Raw genomic sequence first — 21,238 nt, 5'->3', positions numbered from 1 at the left:
TGGGCGGTGAGCAGTGCTATCTCAGCCTCAGTATCCGCGACTGGGAAGCGGGGATTGTATGTTCATGAAGGGCCCCTGCGTGGAGTCTACGAAGAATGAAGATCGGAAGGAAGAAGCAATGGTCACTGAGCGTCCAGCAGAGGTCCTGGAGGCCGGGAACTACTGGACCACAGATTCGGACTCCGACCTGGAAACAGAAGGTGTTTCTCCATGCCCCCTGCGGGGGGGCGGGGGCTAGGCTGTACTCCTCACTTTGGGGGCTCCTCCCACAAGGGTGGAAGGAGATGAGCCGGAACGGGAATGCATCCTTTAAGAAACGATTTATTGATTTATTTATTTTATGTATATGTGCATGAATTTTTGTGCACCACATACCTGAAGTTTCCCAGGGAGATGGGTGCTGGAACCGAATCCAGGTCCTCTGCAAAAGTAGTAAGTGTTCTTAACTGCTGAACCATCTCTGTAGTCCAGGACTGCACCCCTTTGTGAGTTGCATTTAAGGTGACTGGCAACCCTTCAAGCCCCATGCCCTCTTGGAGGTATGATGAGTTCCAACATTTAGAACAGTGGTGTCACACTTCAAATGGGTTCAAGGCTGGGTGTCCCAGCCCACAGGTAAAACTTAGCTAATGAATGTATTGGATTTAGAATTGTTTCAGACTCCTCTCCCTGTAAAGTGTTCATAGATGTCGTGGTCTGTGAGCTAGGAATGTAACTCAGTTGATAGAGTACCTGCCTAGCATGCAAAAAGCCCTGGGTTTGATCCCTAGCACTACATAAACAGTGATGATACATGCTTGTAATCCCAGCACTTGAGAGGTAGAGGCAGGAGGATCAGAAGTTCAAGATTATCCTCAGCTAGCAAGCTTCAGACAAACTGGGGAGGTAGAGGCAGGAGGATCAGAAGTTCAAGATTATCCTCAGCTAGCAAGCTGAGGGGGAAACATTATGATCAGTGACACCTGGAGGTGTGAGGCAGGGCCAGTGAACACATCAGCATTAGGCAAGTGCTCCTTTTGGCCCTGACTAGCTTGGGGGCCTTGGGGAAAGGATTTGTTTTCTTTGAGCTTTGAGATCCTCAGCTGGAATATGAGCATAGTAGTCCATTAGCACAGGAAGAAAGGAGGGGAGGACAGGGGATGGATGCTGTGTCAACAAAGAGTTCCACATTTGTCCTCTTGTCCTGCTAGGTACCCATGGGCTTGGAGAACTGATCAGGGATACCCTGTACCTGGAGTCTTGCCAGGCCCATAGTGTTGTGCCAGTTTCCTGTTTTCTGCGCCAAGCAAGTGCCTCCGAATTGAACCTTCGCCACCGTGGTCTGGGGCCCCAGGTACCTGTGAAGGGACATTGGAGTCAGGCTTGGACAGGAAGGACGTGGGAGACAGTGGCCATGCCTGCCCATGAATCTATCTCACTAACTCACAGCCTATCTCTGTGACTGACATGTCCCATCTCTCAGTCCTGGGGGACAGAATGGAAGCTGTGACAGAGATAAGGACTGGGAGTTGCTGGACAGTAAGAGAAGTCTTCAGGAGGTAGATCTGAGTGGTGCCTAGAGGGAGAAGCAGCTATTTCCTGGGGGGTGCGGGAGAACATCAAGTAGACTAAGCTCCAAGAAGGTAAACTGAGGTAATAGTCACCTGTGTCTGGGCCCTGGGAAGGACCAAGCCCCTGTGGCTCCTGAGTCCCTCTATCCCTCAGGTCTCTCTGCTTTGTTCCAGGGGGCCCAGGCTTTGGTTTCCACCTTGACCTCCAATCCCTACATCAAGCGTCTGGATCTTCGGGACAATGGGCTCTTTGGGACCGGGGCAGAGGCTCTGGCAGATGTCCTGAGTAAGAACAGCAGTATCTCTGGTGGGTGCTGACTTTCTAAGTCTGGCAGCAGGCAGGCTTGGGTCCCCTCTTTCATCAAAGAAATGCTTCCCTCACCAGGTCTCTCACTTGAGGTGTTGCTGGGAGATAGAGAAGGTCTTCATCATGGGTGAAACAAATGGAGCAAGATTTGACTTTCTGGGGGTTTAGTCATTGGTGCAGCCAATGGTGAATGGTGCTTTTGCCCTGACCCACCCCACTGCTATCACTCTTTTATCCCCTGGCCAGTTCTACTCCCCCGAGGGACATAGTAGACTCCTAGTGCCTGAATGAAGGGTGGGAGAGTCCTCAACCCAGCGAAGCAAGGGCTGTACCATGCAAGAACTGGAAGGGCAAGGTAGGAGTTCAGTGACATTGCATCCAAATGCCAGCTTTGCCTGTCAAGCATGGGCTGACTTGGACAAGCAACATAACCTTGCTGATCCTGTTTTCAGTCTGTGAAATGACCCCATCAGCACCACTTAGCCCTTGGGGCTATGGCTAATATAAAATGAAACTACAAAAGTAGGGGCTGGGGGCCGGGTGTGGTGGCACATGCCTTTAATCCCAGCCCTTGGAAGGCAGAGGCAGGAGGATCTCTGTGAGTTCAAGGCCAGCCTGATCTACACAGTGCGTTCCAGGACAGCTGGGGCTACAGGGAGACCCTGTCTCAAAAAGACAGAAAAAAAAAAAACCAAAAAAAAACAAGTAGGGCTGGAGAGATGGCTCATTGGTTAGAGCACTGGCTGCTCTTGTAGAGGACCCAGGTTCAATTCCCAGCACCCACATGGCAGCTAACAACTGTCCATAACTTCAGTTCCAGGGGAATCCAACATCCTCTTCTGACCTCCATGGGCATTGCACAATATGGGTGTACTTATATACATGCAGGCAATACATTCATACACATAAAATAAAAAAATAGCCAGGCATGGTGGTGCACCCCTTTAATCCCAGCACTTTGGAGGTAGAGGCAGGTGGATCTCTGTGAGTTCAAGGCCAGCCTGGTCTACATAGTGAGTTCCAGGGCAGCTGGGGCTGTACAGCAGACAGGGCCTCTTGTGGGTGGGTTATATTGTACCAGGCTCCAGTCAACAGGGTGGACTTTCTACCACAGTGTTCTCACCAAAGAATCATGGAATGGGGAGGCCAGAGCCCCAAGAGAACCCAGCCAATGGATGGCAAAACTGACACCCTGGCACCCCAGGACAATCAAATTGCAAACCCCATTCCTTTGCTTCAGACCTGGAGGTTTATGAGCTAGAGGGGAGTGAAAGAGGATGAGGCCTGGCTTCATATCCCACTGACCAAGAAGTGATGCTGTTGCCAGATGTGGACCTGTCAGAGAACAAGCTTGGAGTGGCAGGGTTCCAGGCCATCTGTAGAGCCCTTGCCTTGAACCCAGCTGTGCAGAAGATGCAACTGGCAGGGAATGACCTGGAAGAACAGGCAGCCCAGCACCTTGCTGATCTCCTGATGGTTCACACAGGTCTGAAATCCCTAGACCTCAGCTATAACCAACTGAACGACCTGGCAGGTAACAGCTGGTCTGGGCAGTCATGGGGCATAAGGCATTAGCACACTTTGCCCTCTGTTGACAGGGAATGGGGAAGTGGGATCTGGTTTAGCCACACCCAGCATCTGCCAAAGAATATCCTGGCTTTTTTGGTCCCCACACTTCCCTTAGCCACTCCTCCATTCAGCCACACATTCCTCTGCTGTAGGGATCTATCTGTGAATAAAACAAAATTCTTGACTTCAAGAAACACATGCTGGGGCTGGAGTGGCAGTTAAGAGCATTTGTTGCTCTCACAGGGGAGCCGGGTTCAGTTTCCAATTACCCACATGAAGGCTAAGAACTGTCTATAACTCCAGTTCTAGGGGATCTGATGCCCTCTTCTGGCCTCCATGGGCATTACACACATGGGTGCACTTAAATACATGCATGCAAACACTCATACACATCAATTTTTTTAATAAAAAAAGAAACACATGCTAACAAGCTAATTCTCACTAACTGTTGGTGCTCCCAAAGAAACAATGTATAGTTCTAGGAAAGAATAGTGACTTCTTACTTTAGAGGAGATATTTAAGCTGATATGTATGTATAGGGTACACAGGGAGGAACATTAGGGTTTGGGAAAAGGACAGACTCAGCTAGACTGTTTGACTTCCCCATGGGGACCTGAGGTTATACCTGACTCTGGGGTGAAGGGGCTTGAGTCTGAGTCCTCCGTGATCCATGGCAATGGAGAACCCACCTACATGTGCACACAGGATGGTTGAAGTGTCAGGGAGACAGCTTTGTCATGACAGACAAGTAGAACAAAGAACCTCACCCTCCAGCTGTTCAGCAAAGAAGGGCCCAGAGGACCACTGTTCTCCCATCCTATTCCTAGAAGTGTCTAGGGAAAGTGGAAGTTCCTGTATCTGAGAACCTAGAAGTATAAGAGCCAGTGCGAGTCCCTGAGCCCCAGTTGAGAGAGGCAGTTCTCAGAACTTTCACGTTGGCACAGGGAGCTCTCCAAGGTGCTAAACGTGTCCCCTGCTGAGTTTCTAACAGAGCAGGTGGGGGGTGGGGGTCTGGGAGCACTCAGTCCTTTGGGATTTCCTCCCATCCCTGTGTATTTCCTTTGTTTGGTTTAGTTCAGTTTGGTTTTTTAGAGAAGGTCTCATCATGTAGCCCAGGATAACTTGGATTTCACTGTGGAGTGCAGGCTGGCCTTGAACTCCCTATACTCCTGCCTCAGCCTTCTGTGTGCAGGGATTACAGGTATGTGCCACCACACCCGGCTTCTATGAGCACTTCTTCAAACATGGCTTACTAGACCTAAGACCATGGAAATGGGCCAAATTTTAATCTCTAAGGGACTGCAAGCTGGGCACAGAGATCAGACAGAGTCAGTTCAGAGCTAGGGAGGCCTATAAAGAGTTACAAGACTGCACTATCATGGAAAGGTGGAAAGACAGTGACCATGGGTTCTAAGAGGACTAAGCCTAGGCTGACCAGATAGGTAAGGTTTCCTGAGTATTCCAACCCAGGTTAGGAGGCTGAGAACCTGTTGGTCAGGTGAATAGGGGGCACTAACATGGAGAACCAGAGTGTGGCATGAACAGAGCTGGGACTGGAGAACTGTCAGAAAATCAGTCTGGCTAGTGCTGACAGAATGGAAAGCTGGCTGGGGTGTGTGGCTCAGCCCATTTTACGTGCTAGATATCTGTTGGAGTTTTCACCTGTTTTCTTTTGCTATCACTCTTGCATCTTCTCTACCACAGCTATGGCAGACATGGAGGGCTGAATCTCTGCTGATACCTACCAGTTGTAGAAATCTTGCTGAAATGCTAATTCCAGCTTTATGGCTCTTACAGCACTGCCTACCTCCTTGACCACATATATAGTAGCACCTAAACTCCTTGGCTTAGCATTCAAGGCCTTTCAGCCTCTCTCAAGTGCCAGTTGCTCCCTACTTCATTGCACCATCTTCCTTCCTCTCCTTCCCCTGGCCCCAGACCTCAGTATGTTTCCACAGGCATCAGCTCAGCTGTTTTTCTCCTTTGCTGTCCATCATGCATGCATATAGGTGTGGGGAGTTTCTCAGTTCTGGGTTACCTGCTTGGTTCTTACTTCCTGACCCCACCAACACTACCACCATGTCTCTGCCCATTTCTGTTTGTAGTTTAAAGTAGCCGGAATCTCATTAATTTGAACTTATATCTTCCCAATTACATGTGGATTCCTTGCCAGGCATAGTGGCTTCTATTGTCAGCATGAGGGAAGTGGTAACAGAAAGATCTGGAGCTCAAGACTAGCCTGGGTGACAGAGTGAGTTCCAGCCTGACTGGGCTACAGAAAAAGTCTTTCTTTCTTTCTTTCTTTCTTTCTTTCTTTCTTTCTTTCTTTCTTTCTCTCTCTCTCTCTCTCTCTCTCTCTCTCTCTCTCTTTCTCCCTCTCATCTCTGTCTCTCTCTTTCTCCTTGCAGGCAATACAATACAAGCATATGCTGGATTCTGTGATCCTCCTGCCCAGCAGAATCTCTGGCACATAGTGAGCATCAACATCAATCAGTTTTTGGAGAAGTTAGCAGAGTGAATAAGAAGATCTCTTGGTGTTTCTACAGGAGAGACACTTGGACCAGCCCTGGCAGAAAACACAGGCCTCACAGAGCTTAACCTGAGCTGGAATCACCTCCGAGGCCCAGGAGCTGTTGTACTTGCCAGGAGCCTAGAGGTATGAGACCCTTGCCCAGTCAGCCCTCGGAGCCTGTTCTTTGGGGCAAGTCTTCCCTGAGCCAGCTTTTTGACTTTCCAGTACCTCAGAAATGAATTTTTCTAGCCCCACTTATTGACAACACACTACACTAACTCTTATGTCATTTCCTGAAGAATCCACAGATGGATGCCAAGTGCCTTCTCCAGACATTCACATTCAGCTGATAGAGGGGACATCTGTACAGTCTGGTGATATTACTGTTAACAGTCCATAGATGCTTTCCTGACACCCTCTCATCTGCTTCCTTGCATGCTATAATTCATAGGTCTTTGGAATAGATGATTCAAGCCCTACCAGAGTACCATGAAGCATCTTCATTGACTCCAAAGGCAACTGAATTTGTGGAACCTACCTTAGGAAAATGACAGTTACTGCCTTGCCCTCTTACAGGGACTGATTACTGGAGGACCTGTCTCAGAAGGGGACAGGTCAAAGTATTCACCTTTCTCCCCATCATAGTCTCTTGGGAGGCTTCATTCATCAGCCTGTCACCAGGCTCCTGGGCCCCTGGGGTTTCTCTGTGCCCCAGGGTGCCTGCCTCAGAAGCTCCCCCACCTCATCTGAGGATCATTTGACCACCCCACCTCATCTCTGAGGATCATTTACACCCTTACCTAGCATCCTCTGCTGTGCTTCAGGCTATTTGGCCCTACTGCTCACTGTTGGCCTGATAGCTAATAGTACTCAAAATTCACTTTGTCCCAGGATCTCTGCCCTCTGTCCTTTGTCTTTGATCAAGCCTCCTTGCACTCTCAGGTTGTGACCATGCTGCTTTCTGCACCATCAAATGTGGACTTGCGGCTTTGCTCTTTGTGTTCTAGGCAAATATATTCCTAAAAATTCTAGACATCTCTTATAATGGCTTTGGAGACCCCGGAGCCTCCGCAGTGGGTGAGGCCCTTAAAGCCAACAATGTGTTGGAGGAACTAAACATGAGGTAAGAAACAAAGGTGCTGCCCTTTGGGCTGGACACAGTGATCTGGCTGCTATTCACTGTGTACCTTGAATATGGTTTGAGCCACAATCTCAGAGCACTCAGCTCTGTTCATCTCTCTCAAGGTCATTGCTTGGGACCTGAGGATGTGCTCAGTTGGTGGAGTACTTGTCTAGCATGCATGGGGCTGTGCGTTTCATTTCCCATCACATAAAGCAGGAGTGGTGCTGCATGCCTGTTTTCTAATTTCATTTCTATTGTTGTGATAAAACACTCTGACCAAAAAGCAACTTCAGGGGAGGAAGTGTTTATCCAGCTTACAACTCAGGTTACAATCCATCATTTTGGGGAAGTCAAGTCAGGAACTTGAGCAGCTAGTCAGTTCACATCTACAGTCAAGAGCAGAGAGGAACGAATGCCCCCATGCAGCCTGGTTGCAACCTTGCCGCGGATTCAGCTAGCCTTCTCCTCTTACACAGTTCAGGGTCCAGCCCGTGAACTGGTGCCACCCACATTCACTGTTGGTCCTCCTACAGCAATTCACAATCAAGATAATCCCTTACAGACATGTTAACAGGCCAACCTGATCTAGATAATTCCTCATTAAGACTCTCTTCCAGGTAATTGTAAGTTGTGTCACGTTGATAATAAAAACTAACCAGCACAATCCATCCCTTGTCAACTTGATACACAAATATATGACTTTAAGTCATAACTTTCTATCCTTTGTCCCAAGGTCTCTTATTTTTTTTATTTATTTATTTATTTATTTATTTATTTATTATTTATTTATTTATTTATTTACTTTTGAAAAAATTTTTAGCTGGGTGTGGTGGCACATGTCTTTAATCCCAGCACTTGGGAGGCAGAGGCAGGTGGATCTTTGTGAGTTCAAGGCCAGCCTGGTCTATGTAGTGAGACTACAAGGAGACCTTGTCTCAAAAAGACCAAAAAAAAAAAAAAAGATAAAGATTTATTTATTTGAAGTTTATGTGTATGCATTGCCTGCATGTATGTGCATGCAAGGCTCATGGAAGCCAGAAGGTGTTGAATATCCTGGAGCTATGTGCTATGTACTGAACCCAGGTTCACTACAAGAGCATCTGAGCCATCTCACTAACCCTTCATGTTTATTTTATGATATAAAATATAGTCCTCAAAAATTCCAACACATGCTGGCATAGTGGTACCTGCTTTCAATCCCATCACTTGTGAGGCAAAGGCAGGCCGATCTCTTTCAGCTTAAGGCCAGCTTGGTCTACATAGGGAGCTGCAGGCCAACAGGGCTATATAGTGAAACCCTTGCCTGGACTCAGGGCAAAATTTGGTCACAGACATCAAGCAAAAAATGTATTTTCAACACTTTAAAAGTACAAGGTCTCAGCCGGGTGTGGTGGCGCACGCCTTTAATCCCAGCACTTTGGAGGCAGAGGCAGGCGGATCTCTGTGAGTTCAAGGCTAGCCTGGTCTACATAGCAAGTTCCAGGACAGCTGGGGCTACAGGGAGACCCTGTTTCAAAAAAGACCAAAAAAAAAAAAAAAAAGAACAAGGTCTCTTTGAAGTCCAAAATCTCTTTACAAATCCAAAATCTGGGGCTGGAGAGATGGCTCAGCAGTTAAGAGCACTGGCTGCTCTTGCAGAGGACAGGGGTTTGGTTCCCAGCATCCCCATGGCAGCTAACAATCATCAGTAACTCCAGTTCTAGGGGATCCAATGCCTTCTTCTGACCTCCACAGGCATTGAACAACACAGGTGCACCTACCTATATGCAGGCAATATACTTATGCATAAACATTGAATTTCATAGAACAAAATACATTTTAAAAAGGAGAGCCGGGCATGGTGGTGCATGCCTGTAGTCCCAGCACTTGGGAGGCAGAGGCAGGCAGATCTCTGTGAGTTCAAGGCCTGTGTGGTCTACATAGTGAGTTCTAGGCTAGCTGGGACTACAGGAAGACCCTGTCTCAAAAAGACCAAAAAATAAATAAAAAATAAAAAATTTTTTTTTTGTCTTTTTGAGACAGTCTCCCTGTAGTCCCAGCTGAGCTGAACTCTCTATGTAGACCAGGCTAGCCTTGAACTCACAGCGATCCATCTGCCTAAAGGCGTGCACCACCACACCTGGTGACAAATTTTTTAAAAATATTTTATTTATTTTATTTTATGTGTATGTGTGTAGGTAAGTGCACTTGTGTCATGCAATGCCTGCGGAAGACAGAAGAGGCTGTCAGATCCCCTGGAACTGGAGTTACAGACAGCTGTTAGCTGCCATGTGGGTGCTGGGATTCAAACCCAGGTCTTCTGCAAGAACAGTCAGTGTTCTTAACTGCCGAGCCATCTCTCTAGCCCCCAAAATATTTTTTAAAAATCCCAAACCTGGGATTGGAGAGATGGCTCAGGGGTTAAGAACACTAACTGTGCTAGCAGAGGACTAGGTTAGGTTCCCAGTAGCCACATGGTGGCTAACAATCGTTTATAACTCCAGTTCCAAGGGGGAACTAAAGGCATGAGCCACCAGGCCTGGCTATAAATAACTTTTTTTAAAAAACCAAAATCTCGGGGTTGGGGATTTAGCTCAGTGATAGAGCATTTGCCTAGCAAGCACAAGGCCCTGGATTCAGTCCTCAACTCTGGGGAAAAAAACCAAACCAAACCAAAATCTCTTGGGGATGGAGAGATGGCTCAGAGATTAGCAGCGCTTAATGCTCTTCCAAAGAACCTAGTTTGGTTCCTAGCACCCCCACTGGGCAGTTCACAACCACCTACATCTCCAGCTCCAAGGGATCTGAAGGCCTCTTCGGACTCCTCTGGTACCTGTACTCACACATAATTAAAAAAAAAAAAAAGGAGGGGGGGTTGGAGAGATGGCTCCGCAGTTAAGAGCACTGGCTGCTCTTGCAGAGGATCTGGATTTGATTCCCAGCCCCCCCATATGGCTGCTAACTATTCATAACTCCAGTTTCAGGGGGATCTGGCGCCCTCTTCTGACCTCTGTGGGCATTGCATGACAGGAGTGCATTTACATATATTCAGGCAATACACTCATACATATAAAATAAAAATAATATGTAAAAAATAAGAAAAAAATATTTTAAAATCCTTAGTCTCTAAACTGTGGGTTCTTTAAAAATCAAAAGCAAATTACATATTTAAACATTCTTCTTCCAAAAGGGACAAATCTGGGCATAAAAGCAACCATACCTAAGCAAACCCCAAATCCAGCAGTATAAATCCAATCTTGTAGCTCAGTGTCCAACATCTGAGATTTGTAATCTCCTGGGCTGTGAAGGACTTAGGCAGCCCCACCTCTCCATCTGTACCATCGATAGCACACACAACTTACTTCTTAGGCTGACTCCATTCACACCTGCAACTCTCCTTGGCAGATATCCTAACATCTCCAGTATCCTCAGGTCTCCATTGCATCTGAGGCCTCACCTTCACCAATGGTCTCTCAGGGCCCCTCACAGGACTCTAACCATAACATAAGGGGCCAGGCCTCAGCTACTCTCGATGACCCCTTCAATCTTTCATCTTCCAGACCTTCAAAACCAGTACCACATGGACAGTGTTTATGACATTGCCAGGTTCTGCCAGCTTGAAATGTAGCCTGGTCCCCTTGGATCAGCTTCTGTACTCTGACCCTGAGGAAATGCTTTCCTGCTGTCCCAGTGAAGCACAGGAGGTTTCACCTTAGTGGTGCTGGGCGATTATCAATCACAGCGGACTCTTCAGCCCCAGCCTGATCAGCACACACAAATTCCTATATAAAATATCACATGAATAGTCCCTAGTCCAATTAATGACAGTCTTTGTTTCTATCTGAAATGTGATCTGGGCCTCCACTGTCCATGTTTTCTCAGCATTTCTAACTTCCAAGCTCCCATGAGAACTGTCCATTCAGTTCCACCCACAACACTCAATAACTTTTCCAATCTAAAGGAACAAAATCTTCCACATTTGTGATTCTAACACTTGAGGTGGTGGAGACAGAAAAATCAAAAGCTCAAGGTCATCCTCAGCTACATAGGAAGTTAAAGGCTAGCCTGGGATACATGAGTCTCTGTCTTTAAAAAAAATAGAGGAGGAGAAAAAGGAGGGAGAAAAAGTCAGAAAGAACTATGTATGATTGATTTCAGAGACAAAGACCTAGAGGAGGAGGACGAGAGCTGGACAGGGAGCTGGGCCCAGAGCAGAACAGGTATGGGTTGCCAGCTGTCACAAAAACACGTGGAGCATCTGCTGAGCTTGTTGGGCCGAGGAGCCACCAGGGGGAAGGGATACTCTAGGTGTGCTTGCCACTCACGAGGCAGTAGCATATCCACCTTTTAGACATTGAGTGGGACCTGGGCATGAATGGGGGGGGTTACTGTGAAGCTCAACCTGCTTGATACAATAGCAGCTCCAGGAGGGACTCTGGAGCACTGAGCCCAGAAAGCTGTAAGATGAATGTCTTTTTTCTTTATTAAAAAAATATTTTGCCAGGCGTGGTGGTGCACGCCTTTGATCCCAGCCCTTGGGAGGCAGAGGCAGGCGGATCTTTGTGAGTTCGAGGCCAGCCTGGTCTACATAGTGAGTTCGAGGCCAGCTGGGGCTACAATGAGTCCCTGTCTCAAAAAAGACAAAAAAATATTTTATTTATTATTTTTATTTTATGTGTATGAGTGTATTGCCTGTATGTATGTAAGTGTGTTGTGGTCAGAAGGCATCAATTTCCCTGGAACTGGAGTTACAGACTGTTGTTAGCTGTTGTGTGGGTGCTGGGACTCGAACCTGGGTCCTCTGCAAGAGCAGCCAGTACTCTTAACTACTGAGCATCTCCCCAGCCCCTGGCTTCCCTTTTTATACCTTCTTCCTCTTCACATCCTTCCCAATTTCTGGTTGTCACTATTATATTTTTAAGGTTGATTTTGCTGTTGTTAGTATCTACACATGAGAGAAAACTTGTTTTTGTCTTTCTGTGTCTACTGATTTCACTGAACATGATGTCCTCCTGTTTCATCCATTTGCTGCAGGAGGCAGTGTTCCTTCTTTATGGCTTAATAGACTATTGTGTGTGCATACACACTGCATTTTCCTTATGCATTCATCATGAGAATGTTTCCCCCATAGGCTCCAAGTATTTGAATCTGTGGCCCCAACTGGTGATGCTGTTTGTGGATGTTTAGGAGGTGTGGCCATCCTGCGAGAAACAGGTAGACTTTAAGAGTTCATCGGCCCATTTTTCAGTTTTGCTCTCTCTGCTTTCTGTGTGTACTTGAAGATATGGGCTTTCTACTCTGGCTGCCTCCTGCCATGCCACCTCCTGACATGAGGGATTCTTAACTCTCTGGAACCCTAGCCCAATAAACTCTTCTTCTATAAGTTACCTTAGTCATAGTGTTTTATCACAGCAAAATAAAAACAACTAATACAGGGCACCTAGGTTTATTTCACATTTTTTATTTTTTAAAAAAATATTGTGCTGGACAGCTTTAGTTGTCAACTTGACATACCTGGGTAGAGGGAGCCTCAATTGGGGTATTTTCTCCATTGGACTGACTTGTGGCCATGTCCACAGGTCATTTGAGTGATGTGGGAGGACCCAACCCACTGTGGGCAGTGCCACACCTGGGCAGGTTCTGTATTGTATAAGAAAGCAGGCTGATCATGGGCCAGAGGAGCAAGCCAGTAAGCAGTGTTCCTACATGGCCTGTGCTTCAGCTCCTCCCTCCAGGTTCCTGCCCTGAGCTCCTACCTTGGGCTCCCTCAGTGATGAACTGTGACCTGGGAGATATAAGCCAAATAAACCCTTTCCTCTCCAAGTTGGTATGGATCAGAGTATTTTGTCACAGCAATAGAGAAACAAACTAGAACAAATATGATATTAATTTTCTTTTATGTGCATGAATGTACTGCCTACATGTATGTAAGTGTCATGCAGTGCCCTTGGAAGTCAGAAGAGGGCATTGGATCCCCTAGAATGGGAGTTACAGATGGTTGTTAGTTGCCTTGTGGGTGCTGGGAACCAAACCTGGGTCCTCTGCAAGACAGCCAGTGCTCTTAACTGCTGACTCATCTCTCCAGACCCTTATTTCACATTTATATATATATATATTATTTTTATTTTATGTGTATAAGTGTAATGTCTACATGTAGGTAGGTGCACCCATGTCCTGCAATGCTCGCAGAGATCAGAAGAGAGCATCAGATCCCCTGGAACTGGAGTTATGGATGGTTGTCAGTCATGTGGGTGCTGGGAATCAAACTCAGGTCCTCAGCTAGAACAACCAGTGTTCTTAACTACTGAGCCATCTCCCCAACACCTATTTCACATTTCTAAAGAAGTTACTAATTTTTAAATGATAACTAAGTACTTTAAATATTTTATTTATTATTTTTATTTTATGTGTATGAGTGTATTGCCTGCATGTAGGTAAGTGTACCTGTGACGTGCAATACCCATGCAGCGTGAGAAGAGGGCATTAGATCCCCTGGAACTGGAGTGACAGACAGTTGTTAGCTGCTATGTGGGTGCTGGGAATCAAAGCCCAGTCCTCTGTAAGACCAGTCAAAGCTCTTAACTGCTGAGCCATCTCTCCAGCCCCAAAAGTTATTTTTATGTATGTTTTACCTGCCTGTATGTAGGTGCACCACGTGTGTGCAATGCCGACAGAAACCAGAAGAGAATATTGGATCCCCTAGAACTGGAGTTGTGGATAGTGGTTAGCCACCATGTGGGTGCTGGGAACTGAACTCAGGTCCTGTACAAGAACAGCCAGTGCTCTTAACCACTGAGCCATCTCTCCAGCCCCTTATTTCACTTTTTTAAATTAATTTTATGTGTATGAGTGTATTGCCTGCATGTATGTGAGTGCACCCGTGTCATGCAATGCCACAGAGGTCAGAAGAGGGCTTCAGGTTCCCCTGGAACTGGAGTTAAGGACAGTTCATAGCCGCCATGTGGGTTCTGGGAATCGAACCCAGGTCCTCTGCAAGAGCAGTCAGTGCTCTTAACCGCTGAGCCACCTCTCCAGCCCCATATTTCACATTTTAACTGTGATGGATGTCTGTGTCTTTCTTGTTGCAGCAACAACCGAATCTCCAGGGTAGGAGCCCTGAGGTTGGGGCTGGGCCTCCAGGTCAACCAGACACTGAAGATTCTTATTGTAAGTTCAAGGCTACTAGGGGAGGCCCTAGCATAGCTAGCCCTGTGTCTCTTCACATGGGTCTTTACCCCACCAACCCCTTACCACAATTGGGCACCAGAGCCCAGATGGGAGATCTCTGGGAGGGGGGGCTCCTAGTTTCTTGTGACCACTTCCCACCTTGCCATTGAACTTCCCACCCCCAGCCTGACCCATGCTGAGCTTTAGGCTCACACTTTCCACACTTCTCCCAGCTGTTCTCTCCTTGCTGCCCCTTTTCCTGCCCCCACCAAGGAGTTCTGTAGCATACAAGGCAGCCAGAGCACCCCTCACTTTGCTTTTATCTTCTCCCCTGCTTCTTCTGGCCTTGCTTGAACTCAGGTCAGTTCAGGGGTACCAACTGGCCACATTCAGACATACCTGATGCCTTTTGTACCCAGCAAGAGCTCCCTTCCTCCAGGTTTACAGGTAGTAAAGGGGTCATTGAGCAGCGCTGACAGCAAGGACAACAGGGAAGGAGCCAGGTGAAAGAGAATGGGTCTCAGTAGGCAGCTGTACCAACATGTGCCAGGGGGCAGTATCTCCAGTCGGAGACATGGGGTGCACCTGGCTCTGCCTGGTCCTTAACTTCCCACCCAAGCTTCTCTCATTAGCAATTCCACATTCTGCCCCACAGGAACCAAGACGTGTTTCAAGCTTGGATCCACATTCCTAGCCATCAGCTACATAACCCCCAAATCACAATGAGCCCCAGGGTCCTACCTGGAAGTATCACCTCCTTCTTAGAGTTGCTTCTTGGTGGGGGGAGCCAAGCAGAAACCAGGGCCCAAAACTCACTATTCCTCTCCCCAGATCTTCTCCAGAGAGTTCCTTACTAGCTCTTCCCTCTTCTCACATCCTCTCCTTGGGTCCTGTTTTCCTGGTTTCCCCAGCTCTGCTTCTTCCTGCCCTTCTGATACTTGGAGAACATCACAGATGATGTGGGCTTTACCAACCCTCCTTTTCCAAGTTCACAGCTCTCATCTCAGGCTGCTCAGATTCCACATGCACACATAGCTCTGTCTTCCACTTCTGCTTTCTTTCCTTCTGCTCCTTCTGAAACCCAGTCTGTCTACCTCTCCTGTGACACTCAGCTGTCCTCCTGCATGGGTGGATATACAATCTCTCACTGAACTTATCACATGGAATATATGTGCTATTTCCTCCTCCTGCCTAGCAGGAGAGCTCTTTCAGGGCGAGGTGCACTCTTCCTCTCACCCCCAGCCTAGCAGCACCCTCACCCAGGGCACTGTGCCCCTTGAAGCCATGCCTGCTGAGCTGAGACAGCGCAGTCATCCTAGCCGTGTCATCAGAACTGAGGAACCCTCCGTCCCATGCACATTGCCCTCTGTCTTCCCAGGGTTCAGCTTCTGTCTGTTCTATCGCTAATTCCCTATTGCTGTCCTATCATCACTCTTTGGAGACAAGGTCTCGTGTAACCTAGGCTGGTCTCTGTTTGTTTGTTTGTTTGTTTGTTTTTGAGACAGTCTCCATGTTGCCCCAGCTGGCCTGGAATTTGCTATGTCAACCAGGCTGACCTCAAACTCACAGAGATATGCCTCTCAAATACTGGGACTAAAGATGTCTGCCTCCATGCCCAGCTAGACTGGTCTCTTTACTTCCTATGTAGACTCCTAATCCTCCTGCCTCTTCCTCCTGGATATTGGGCTTATGGGCATGTACCACCATGCCATTCTCTAGTGTAAATATCTTTCTTAGGTTTCCAGGAATCCCATTCGAAGTGAAGGCTGCTTTGGTCTCCTTAAATCTGTCCGGAACAACACATCGTCTGCCCTAGAACTGCTGGACTTTTCTGTAAGAGTTTCTTGTAAGCCTCATCTCTGATCTTCCAACAGCTCTGTGAGCTATTATCATCTCTATGTCAGAGGAGTGAAGTAAGGGTTGAATAACATGCTCTTCTCAGATACATTGGATAACAGAATAAGCATTCCAACCCAGGCCTGTTGGTCATGAGGCCGTCTGCTTTCCCTCTGGGTCAGTATTCTCCAAGGTCTCACCTTAGACCCCAGCTCAGATTCTTCATTGGCTGAAAGAGACAAGATGGAGATTGGGCATGTTGTTTATTTTCTTTGGGTTTAGATCTGCAGATTCATTATTTGGAAGGGTGCCTGCCTCTTCCCCTCACCTTCCCCAGCCCATTCCCTCATACTCCTACCTGCCTGTAAATGGATGGGGTGGCTTTGAGGGAAACTAGGACCCTTTTTCATTGAATTTAACTTTTTTTTTCAATAGAGTCTCAATATTTAGTGCTGGCCTGCCTGGAAACTTGCTATTTTTTGTTTGTTTTTGTTTGGGAGCATTTTTTTTTTGAGGCAGGGTCTCACTGTAGCACCAGCTGTCCTGGAACTCACTATGTAGACTAGGTTGGCCTCAATCTCACAGAGATCCACCTGCCTCTGCCTCACAAGTGCTGGGATTAAGGGCATATATCACCATGCCTAGCCTGAATTTTGCTTTTTTGTTTTGTTTTGTTTTGTTTTTGAGACAGGGTCTCCCTGTAGCCCTAGCTGACCTGGATTCGCTATAGGGACCAGGCTGGCTTCAAACTCACCGAGATCCGCCTGCCTCTGCCTCCCAAGTGTTGGGATTAAAGGCATGCACCACCATGCCCGGCCCTGAATTTTGCTTTTTAATACAGAAAAATAAAGGCTGGGTATGGTGGTATACTCCTGTAACCCTAGCACTTAGCAGGTAGAAACAAGAGGATCAGAGGTTCAAAGTCATTCTCAGCTACATATTGAAGCTACCCTGGGGTACATGAGACCTGTCTCAAAAAACTATACATATGGGCCTGGGTTGATGGCTCCATAAGAGTGGGTAAGAGTGCTTGCTGTGCAATCATGAATACTTCAGTTTGAAACCCCAGCACCCACATAAAAAGTCAGACATGGCCACACACGCCTGGAACACCAGCACTGTGGGACACAAAGACAAGATCACTGGGGCTTGCTGGCAACAGCCCAACTCCAGAATCAGTGTGAGACCTTGTCTTAAGGGAATGAGGCAGAGACAGACATCCAGTGGCCTCCTCTAGCCTCCACATGTGTACATGGGTGTGCATGCCTACAGGTGTATGTAATACACACCACATATATACACCTATATCACATACATTCAGACTCAAACACATATGTACACCGCCAAAAAACCATAAGGGCTGAGGAGATGGCTCAGTGGGTAGAGCGAGATGACAGCTCTGTAGAAAGGGCTCTCATGAAAAGGCCTTGTCGGTACTACTTTTCTCTTTCATCCCTTTGTCTTTAAAAAGAATAAGTCTATAGTGCTGGTGAGCTATAAACTTTAAATATTTTATTATTTTTATTTTATGTGTATGAGTGTATTGCCTTCATGTAGGTAAGTGCACTCATGTCGTGCAATGCCCGTGGAGGTCAGAAGAGGCTGTCGGATCCCCTGGGACTGGAGTTACAGATAGTTGTTAGCTGCCATGTGGGTGCTGGGATTTGAACCTGGATCTTCTGCAAGGACAACCAGTGTTCTTAATCACTGAGCCATCTCTCCAGCCCCTTAACTGACTTTTTTAAAGCTTTTAAAAAAAGTAAGTTTATAGCGCTGGTCGGATCCCTTGGAACTGGAGTTAAGGATGACTGTTAGCCACTATGTGGGTGCTAGGAACTTAGGTTCTTCCCAAGAGCAGCCAGTGCTCTTAACCACTGAGCCACCTCTCCAGCCCTGCAATCCCTTTGTTTTATTTTTTTTTAATTAAGGAGCCAAGTATGATGGCATATGGCCTGTAATCCCAGCAATTGGGTGATAGAAGATCTGGAGCTCAAGGCCAGCATCACCTACAGAGTGAGATTGAGACCAGCCTATGGTCCAATGAGACCTTGTCTCAAAAAGCCAAAAATAAACAAAAAAGGATTAAAAGACACACATATTAAATATAGATGTCAAACAGAATGTACCCCTGTAACTAAGCCAGATCAAGAAATAGAGCATGCCCCTAAGGCCTCTCGAGTACCTTTGCTCTCCTACTATAGTGGTTTGGGATGTATGAAATGGCCAGCCACAGGAGAGAAACTGCCCAAAGGAGCTGCTTTGAGACCTGAATGTGCAAATGAGAATAACCAAGTCCTCAGGAAGTGATAGTCACTGTCTTGTAACGGTTTCTTCTTAGGATATCCAAGTGAACAGAGAGTTCGAAGAACTCGCTAGCTCAGTGAAGGTCATTCTTCCAGGACTTTGTATAAAGACTGGTGCTTTCAAAAATAAAGAGTGGCTGCCAGCCTTCAAGCCATCCCCACCAGCATCTGTCCCTAAATGACTTTGGATCTCTTCTCTAAAGCCATTTCAACTTCTGTGTCACATCGCTACCCATTTGAATTACATGTCTGTCTTCCTTTCTGCTGTATGGCACCTGCAATAACCTGGATTCACTCATATAACAGAAAACCCTACCATGAATGACACTGGATGGACACAGGGTCAAAGATGTCCCTGTCATCAGTTGTTCATGTTCATATGAGGTATGCAAGTGGCATTCCCAGACTCTTGCAAGAAGGCAAACTGCCATATCATTTTTGGAAGGCAACTTTTCATTATGCACTGTACTTTAAAATCACCTGTACTTTTTGGTCCAGTTGATTGACTAGTCTGTGCTACAGAATAACCAGAGATGCATAGAAAGATTGGTGCCAACTGGCTGGGGATGTAGCTCAGTTGGTAACATGAAGAAAACCCTGGGTTCGAGTCCCTAGCACCACATACACTGGGCATGATGATACATACTGTAGTCCTAGAACTCCAGAAGTACAGGCAAAAGGATCAGAAGTTCAAGGCCATCCTCTGCTACACAGTTGAGTTTGAGGTTAGTCAGGAATACATAAGACTCTGTCTCATAAAAAGAAAAAAGAAAGAAAAGATTCCTAAAGAGCTGATGGTACACCCCTGTGATTCCAAAACTTGGGAGGCTGAAGCAGAAGGATAGTGGCTTTGAGACCAGCCTGAGCTACACAGCAAGACCCTGTACCAAACAAACACTGGTGCCTGAAGGTGTTCCCTGAAACCAGCTGTTTGTAACAATGAAAACTGAAAATAAGATAAATTCCTGATAATTAAAATTTGGAGCTCTGCCAATATTAAAAGTCACATGGTCAAAGAACATGAATTGAGCAGTTCATGAAAAAATGCATGATTAATTCCAGCTGCGAATAACAGGACCAGGTAGTTTCTCTAGTAGTTTCGTAAAAGACTAATCAGAATTGCCACAGCACCTAGTAACACCATCCATGTTTTACATGAGATGAAATGAAGACATATCCACACAGAAACTTGTATATGAATGTTCACGGCAGCCTTACTAATAATATCCAGAATGTCCAAGAGCTACCAGTGGATAAGCACAACTGGCATATCCACATAATGAAACACTAATAATATGGTAATAAAAGGAATAAATTTGGGGTGATGTTATAAAATTGATTATGGTTATGGTTGTACAACTGTTCCTATGATGAAAGTAATTGAGGCAAATGCAACACTTTGAAAGAATGAGTCAATTGTATCTCAATAAAATTGTTTTCAAAAAAAGAAAAGCTTTGATACACAAGACATGGATGGAACTTGAAAACACTGAATGAAAGAAGCTAGTCAGCTGATCGTAAATTGTATTATTCTCTTTCTGTGAAATGTCCAGATTAGGCAATTCTATAAGGACAGTAGTTTCCACATTCCCTAGGGCTTGGGAGATGGAAAAGTTAGGGATTCACAGCTACAGGACATGGGTTACTTATTGAGACTATTAAAAAGTATGAAGTTGATTGTGGTGATGCTGTGCAGCTCAAGTACCACACTAAATAAAGGCCTGGGAGATGGCTATAGAGTGGTGGCAAATGCCTGTAGTCTCAGCACTCAGGAGAGTGAGGGAGGAGGATCACGAGTTCCAGACAAGCCTGGGTACCTAGTGAAACAATGAAAAATAAGTAAGTTCGAGAGGAAGGAAGATCTCTGTGAGTTCAAGGCCAGCCTGATCTCTATAGCAAGTTTCAGGCCAGCCAAAACTAAGTAAGTGAGACATTACCACCAAAAGTTAAATAATAGAAAGTGTGGTGGAGGAAAATGTTGCAGTGGGTAAAGAACACAACCCATATAAAATGCTGGGTGCCTGTAGCCCTAGAGTTTGGAGGGGTGGAGATAGGAAGATTCAGGGGGCTTGCTGGCCAGTGAGTCTAGTGAGAAACTCTATCTCAAAAGGTGGAGAAGCAATTGAGGAAAGTCTCCCAGTCATCAACCTCTGGCCTCCACATGCTCCAGCACAGATGGAGTAAGCGTGTACACACACACACACACACACACACACACACACATTCAGGTGAACACCTGTAATCCCAGCACTCGAGGTAAAGGCAGACAGATTAGGAGTTCAAGGTCATTCCTGCCTATATAAAGGGTTCGAGGCCAGTTTGGACTACATGAGACTTAGTCTAAATTTTTTTTAATTAATAATAATAGTAAAGCCTGGAAAGGTGGTGTACAACTGTAGTTCCAGCTACTCAGGCGCCATAGCAGGAGGATGACTTGAGCTTAGGAATTCTCAGTGAACTGCATATATTAAATGAATGAATTGTATAGTATGGGAATTACATCTAAAGAAAGTGATTTTAAAATTACATTGTAGCTGGGCATGGTAGCGCACGCCTTTGATCCCAGCACTTGGGAGGCAGAGGCAGGCAGATCTCTGTGAGTTCAAGGCCAGCCTGGTCTACATAGTAACTCCAGGACAGCTGGGGCTACAGAAAGACCCTGTCTCAAAAAGACCAAAAAAAATTACATTGTTTGATCTCAGGTGTATAAAAATGTATAATTGTACACACACAGGGAAAAGATAAACTATTGAAATAATGTTTATCTCTATGTTATGGGTTTATTGATGATTTTATTTATTTTTATTTTATGTGTATGAGTGTTATACCTGCAATGTGTGTAAGTGCACCTGTTGTACAGTGCCCACTGAAGACAGAAGAGGGTGTCGGAGG

General features: G+C 46.2%; 1 protein-coding gene across 4 annotated transcripts; it reads left to right on the top strand.

The window, feature by feature from the left end:
- On the top strand, window positions 1-19,750 carry Lrrc74b (leucine rich repeat containing 74B). 4 transcript variants are annotated; one of them, XM_008842254.3, is made up of 9 exons: window positions 1-200; window positions 1,191-1,333; window positions 1,725-1,857; window positions 3,185-3,391; window positions 5,973-6,082; window positions 6,946-7,061; window positions 14,129-14,207; window positions 15,945-16,040; window positions 18,382-19,750. In XM_008842254.3, exons 1-9 carry the CDS (start codon window positions 59-61, stop codon window positions 18,526-18,528), a joined length of 1,173 nt encoding a protein of 390 aa, XP_008840476.1. In that variant the 5' UTR covers window positions 1-58; the 3' UTR covers window positions 18,529-19,750. The 4 variants fall into 4 exon arrangements, with proteins under 4 accessions (XP_008840476.1, XP_008840479.1, XP_008840477.1 ...); XM_008842257.3 differs by lacking the exon at window positions 3,185-3,391; XM_008842255.3 differs by lacking the exon at window positions 15,945-16,040.
- The last annotated feature ends 1,488 nt before the right edge of the window (window positions 19,751-21,238 follow it).

The sequence above is a fragment of the Nannospalax galili genome, unplaced genomic scaffold (genome assembly GCF_000622305.1).
Source record: "Nannospalax galili isolate Female #2095 unplaced genomic scaffold, S.galili_v1.0 scaffold321, whole genome shotgun sequence".
NCBI lineage: Eukaryota > Metazoa > Chordata > Mammalia > Rodentia > Spalacidae > Nannospalax > Nannospalax galili.
The sequence above is the reverse complement of the archived record's forward strand: the minus strand, read 5'-3'. Positions and strand labels throughout refer to the sequence as shown.

Bases quoted from the DNA above. Each gene is read 5' to 3' on its own strand.
- Lrrc74b (XM_008842254.3), top strand. From the start codon at position 59: ATGTTCATGAAGGGCCCCTGCGTGGAGTCTACGAAGAATGAAGATCGG. The intron at 1,334-1,724 runs GTACCTGTGAAG...GCTTTGTTCCAG, and splicing joins ACCGTGGTCTGGGGCCCCAG to GGGGCCCAGGCTTTGGTTTC. The intron at 3,392-5,972 runs GTAACAGCTGGT...GTGTTTCTACAG, and splicing joins CCAACTGAACGACCTGGCAG to GAGAGACACTTGGACCAGCC.